This window comes from Mastomys coucha, unplaced genomic scaffold, assembly GCF_008632895.1.
Source record: "Mastomys coucha isolate ucsf_1 unplaced genomic scaffold, UCSF_Mcou_1 pScaffold18, whole genome shotgun sequence".
Lineage (NCBI taxonomy): Eukaryota > Metazoa > Chordata > Mammalia > Rodentia > Muridae > Mastomys > Mastomys coucha.
In genome coordinates this window covers 3,662,319-3,668,318 of record NW_022196900.1, presented here as the reverse complement: position 1 = coordinate 3,668,318, position 6,000 = coordinate 3,662,319, and the positions used below count along the sequence as shown (strand labels likewise).

At 46.2% G+C, this 6,000-nt stretch overlaps 1 protein-coding gene across 1 annotated transcript; it reads left to right on the top strand.

The window, feature by feature from the left end:
• Positions 1 to 1,434: 1,434 nt before the first annotated feature.
• On the top strand, positions 1,435 to 3,849 carry Fam205a (family with sequence similarity 205 member A). The gene is given in 2 exon segments (XM_031377106.1): positions 1,435 to 1,591; positions 1,594 to 3,849. Coding segments are annotated over 2 exon segments (1,965 nt in total). The 5' UTR covers positions 1,435 to 1,554; the 3' UTR covers positions 3,522 to 3,849.
• The last annotated feature ends 2,151 nt before the right edge of the window (positions 3,850 to 6,000 follow it).

Genomic DNA, 6,000 nt, shown 5'->3' with positions numbered 1-6,000 from the left:
AGCAGTTGCTGCAGAGTGAGGAAAGCCAGCTCTCCCCTGCCTTGTTGGGACTGCCCCAGGCTCCTGCTCACTCTGCTCATCTGGAGATGTTGCCCATGTCTTTTGAACAAAATATGGAGAGTTGTTCTAGGCACACCAGACATCATCCACTGGTGCCTGGAAGCCAAACACTAACACAACTAACAGAACACTTCACACAGTTGACCAACGCAGTTGGTGTCCAAGACTACTGGACTGATCAACTCCAGCTAGATCAAAATTTTCATCTAGACAACATGCCCATGGTCTCAGAGACTATGGCTTCTTCAAAGCTCAAGGAGCCTATGGTTTTAATGATTAAGGAAAATCTAGTGCAAAGCAAAGCAAAGCTTGACCAGGAAAGCCAAGACCTTCATCACGTGACGTCCTCTGTGCCTTTACTATCCCTGGATACAAAGATCACTAACTTGACACACACTATGTCCTTACATATGGACTCAATGCTGTCTTCCCACCTCCCATTACTTAGTCCTGAAGTCCTTGGGTTTCTTGAACTACATGTAAAAAAATGGATACATTTCCAGAAGTGGGGTCTTCCCAGACGTGTGGAAGAATCCCTGAGGCAGCTCATGCCAAACCCAACATTATTTTGTCGATCAAGAGAAAATCTATCTTCCTGCATTCTGAGCAGCAGTTCTGAGGTCACTGAGGATGGAACTGGGATCACTTCCCACAAGACCAACAGCTTATATTTTGCCGGCCAGCCTATCCAGACCTTCTGGATTTCTGAATGGCCTGTTATAAACCTGAAACAAGGAAGGCCCTGGCACCAAACCCACACTTGCTTGCCCTCTCAGGAAGCTGAACATCTAACGAATTTCTATCCAGTCCCCACAGCAAAGGATAATGACTTGGAGGACAATCCCCAGAGTGAATATTATAGCCAGCTATTCTGTGGCCTTCCATCTCTTCACAGTGAGTCCTTGGGTGTTACTTCCTTGAGCTCTCAAGGGATCTGCAAGAAAAAGAATATGTCCAAGCCCTCCACAGATGGTCAGCCCTCAGGAACACTCTCAGGCCTTTTCTTACCCAAAACACCATGTAAGTCAACCTTGCCTTCTTCTCCGGCGTCTCTCAATGGTAAGACTCCCTGTGAGCATGAAGGAGCACAGATCACTGTCCCGTTCCTGACTCTGGCTGAGCGTGAAGCATTGGAACACCACCTACTAGAGAAGCAACTCAAACATCAGTGGGGCCTGCCAGGTCTCTTCCAACAAAGCCAGTACACCCAGAGCCGAATGCCAGGTGAAGCACACGGTGAAGCTAAGACAGTAAAAACTTTCTTGGCAAGGAAGCCCTTCTTATATCCCACCAGGGAAAACTTCCCAGAGCATGCGCGCAGGCTGCTGGAATACCACCTCCAGAAGCACCTGATTCACCTTCGCTGGGGGCTGCCCCAGAGGATCCAGCGCTCCATACATATGGTTCTCTCCTCTACTGACCAGCAGTCCCTGTCTTGTAGGGACAGTAGGCTACCCAATGTGAGCATCTCACAGACAGAGAAGCCAGAGGCCGATGGGTCTAGTGACATGTTCTCACCCACAGCAGGCAAAGAGTCAATCCCCATGCCACGCTTGTTTGTCGAGTCAAGGGAAATGTTGAAAAGTCATGTTGATTCCAAATGTGAACAGATCCGTGAGGGCAAGATCCCGGCCCAAGTCTGGAGCTCTTGGGAATGCAAAATTCCTGGAAGCTTAGCAACGATGGCTCCCTTCCCTTGGATTCCACAGGGCCAATGCAGAAAATTACAGGCAGAAAGTAGAAGTGACCCTGACCTACATCCCAAAGTTGTTCCCCGGGAACCAAAGACCCTCAGCCAGGAGACGCAGACCTTATCCGGTGCTCTCTTTGAACACTGTAAGCGGCCCCACACTCTGTCTGAGGAAACCATTAAGAAACTGGAGACAACTTTGCATCATAAGTATCTGGCCTTCCTGTCAGGCCTGCCTGCCCTTTACTGTGTAGCTCTCTCTAGGCCCACATCCCCAGCGGTCACTAGCCAACCTAGACTCAGAGAGAAGATGCTCAGAGCTGTCAAAACCCCATCAAGAGCTCTGACTCAAATTACCTCACTTGAGCCCTGTGCTCAGGATGACAGTGGGGTGTCTGCGGACATTGCAGAAGAGTTCCAGCCTGGAGCAGAGGCGGATGGAAGGACAGAAAAGGTGCCTGCAGAGGGACAGCTTCCCCCAGGCAGACCCTACACACTAAACACACATATCTTGGCCAAATTGAATTTCCACCTGAAAAAAAAGGTCTTAGCCATGCAGTTTGGGATTTCTGAGAAGGAGAGGAGAGAGTACAATGAGCTGGCTACAGATGGCCTCGAGAGTGAATCCCTCCAGGAATTTCTTAGGAGTCTACACATCCCAGAGAGCACACAGCTACAGGGACAGCCTATCACATGTCCATCTCCTCCAGCCCCAAATTCGAAAAGTGTCCACCTTAAAAAACAGCCAGCTCCTGTAGTACAAGCTGTGTGCCAGGGGCAAAAGCAACCTACTTCCAAAGCAGTGCCCTATAGTTCTGCCCAGCACGGCTCCAAGGCCTCACAGTTCCGAAGGGATACGATGAAGACCCAAGTCTGTGCTGACATGGAAGCTGGAAGGAAAAGGTCCAACTTAGAGAAAGCCAAGGCTGTAGGGGACCTTGGAGAAGGGGATGCAGGTCTTGGGTTTTACCTAGCCAGTCAAAAGACACACCAGGATGGAGATCAGAAGCCAGAAAAGAAACTCCTGCACAGAACACCCCAGGGCTCCTCACAACAGTGCCATAACGTTCACCTTAAGGGTGCCTGTCCACACATACCCCAAGAACCCCCTGAGCTTGAGTTCCCAGATCCACCTTCAGAGGTCTTTATGGAGACAGACTCTGAGGAGGACACAGAAGACAGTCAAAGCGAGGAATCCGTTGTCCCGGAACCTGCAAGGACTGCTCAAGTCCCCCAGCCTGTGGTCTCCCAGGCTTCCCAGGGCCGGCCTTTCCCATGCTCACCAATTCAGAGAAAGCCTTTTCAGGGCCCACCTTGTCCAGGCCACTTCCCACCAGGGCACATGATGCCAGCCTCTCCTTATACGAAGCCCAGCCACCTTCCAGAGGCTGGCTTGAAGAATAAGATGAAATTCTTTTTTCACTCTATTAGCCCCAAGGTAAAGAACAAAACACCCACGGAACCATCCATGGTCTCTCTACCTGGAAAGGTAGCCAAAACCAGTAAAGAAAGTGTTGGAAGGGGTCTCCCTCGAACCAAGAGTCCCACTAAGAAAACTAAGCCAGAGGACTCCAGAGGGCCCAAGGCCCAGTTTTCATCCTCTGAGAAGTCAGTGATAGCCTCCTTGTTAACTGCTCCCCATATTCTAGACAGTAAGCTCCAACCTCGCAGTCGGCAGCTTGGCTCTGTCTCAATACGAGGCAACTCCCACCATTGCCCTCGGCACTGTCCTAGGTTGGCTTATGCCACTCAACACAGAAACCCACCCTAGTTCCCAGGGTTTACTTCAGAAATCATCTTCTGGTAATGGAGAACACCCTACATGGTGACAGTTTCTAGGCTCCCCAACCTCTGTATCCCTTTAAGAGCACACTATTGTCATTTTCCTTGATGGACATTTTCCTTGATGAACTGCACTACCAAAATGTATTTTCTATCTCTGAATGAGTTGTCTGTCTTCTTTGTCTTTGCTGTACATTATTAAGAGAAGGTATGAAGGAGATGAAAATGCCCTCATCTCAGGAAGGAGACTTAAACTTGCTTCAGACAAGTCAGTTTTCCTTACCCCAACCCAGAATGTGAATTAAAACTCTTGACCAGAAAGGAAGTCTTTTGTGTAATATACATTAGAGATAAAGGTCAGGCTTGAATTCCTTCACCAAACTCTGCCTGTCTCATATTTTGGGGCCAAAGGTAAAGTGATAAGGGAAAAATTGTGATGTTCTCAATTTAATTATGAAAGTCTAAGGCTGAAATGAAAAAGAAATAAAAGAATCGAATTAGTTAGCGACTGCAGAGAACCATCAAAAATGACTCTTCACAGTTTGGGACCCTTACCTAAATCCCATCACCACCAGGATTACTGAGCCCTATTTATTCATGAACAGTCCAAATGGTTAGCTCCAATCGATCTAGAAGAAACTAGTACCCAGTCTAGTGGTGTAGGCCTTTAACTCCAGCACTTGGGAGGCAGACACAGGCTGATCAGTGAGTTTGAGGCCCACCTGGCCTACCTAATGAGTTCAAGGTCAGCCAGGGCAATACAGTGAGGTCCTGTCTCAACAAAGGTTCACAGAGACTATCTTCCTCCTCCTTTCCCAGAACATTGCCTCTGCCCAGGATCCTGACCTTCTCATCTACATTATCATGAGACAAAAATGGATTCAGCTCTAACGATGACTATTTCCCAACTGTCACATGTGCTGGCTGAGGCTGAAAACTATGAAAACTTGTCCCAGGAGTGGATTCCTTCTGGCTGGTATCTAATGGCTCTGTGGATTTTTTTTTTTTTTAAATTTCAGAGATTCCTTTGTTCCTTGTTTGGGATGACAGCTGCCAGTGCATCAGAGTCCAGCCATGGCTTCGCTTTAGGATCATGATTCCATAGAGAATGGAGCCCTGACACAGGATGAAGTACTTGGATGAGGATGAGGTCTCCGGAAGCTTGGCTTTGAGAAAGACCTTGTACTCAACAAATACATTAACTGTGAGCCAGGTGCTTTTCTCTTTTGTCAGAGACTCCACTAAACACAAGACACAGGCTTTGTCGTGGCAGAGCTTCTAAACTCTGGCTGTAGTCATTCTCATACATCCAGATTGCCTACTCAATCCCATTATTCACGTCCGACTCTGCAGAGATGAACTCCCGAGTCCCCTACCCCCATTGCTCACCTATAACTGCTCCAGTCAATGTTTCTTACAGAGTCCAGTGGCTGCCCCATCTCCCCGGTAGTTTGGCCATAGACAATAGTACCATCCTTGACTTTTTTATCTAAGAGTCCACATTCAACTCACTAGCCAATCCTGTTATCTCTACCATCAAGGGTGCACCGCAGACTCAGGCCTATTGCCACACCCTCTGTTGCTCATCACTGCAGTAGCACACACAGAGACGATCATAATCCAACCAGGAGCACACGAGCATAGAGCCAGGTTTCAGGGCTGGGGAGACGGCTCAGTGGTTGAAAGCACTGGCTGCTCTTCCAGAGGACTTGGGTGCAGTTCCCACGACCCATGCGTTGGCTCACAACCGTCTGTAACTTCAGTTTCAGAAGGTCTGGTGCCCTTTTCTAGCTCCCAGGGGCATCAGCATGCACATGGTACACAACCATCCACACCGATAAAACACGAATATGTATTAAATAATCTCAAGAAAAAAAATTTAAAATCTCTTATAATCTTTTAAAATGAAAAAAGTAAAGATCAGGTTTTAGCCAGATAAAGCAGGATTTTCTAATCAATGTGTTTTGTTCTGAATGATACCAAACACAAACAGCAGAAATGCCAAGAGTTTTATTGATGATTTTGTGTTTAGGCTTTGAATGCCATGCATACATACAAAATACAGCACTTATTGATTTCTTTGCGGAGTCTAACCTTCTATTCAGACTTTTGTATAACATTTGGATAAAGCTCAGACACATAGCATATGAAGCCTGCAGATGTATATGCTTATCTAGATACTAGATAAGGAATATAAAATATAGTATAATAACCTAAAATAATGTGTTTATTTAGCCATAGCAAGAAAATGGTGATTTAAAAACAAATAAATATTCTTTTGAGAATCAGTAAAAAATACAAATATCATCTTTATTGGCTTAACAACTGAGGTAGAGACATTAATTTTCAAGGCATTTTTAATTTTTATTTTACCAATAAATTTAAATTAACATAGTGTCAAAGATTTTTTGAAATCATATGAACCAAATAGCATTTAGGGCTGATTTTTTTAACTTAAAAAGTTTATA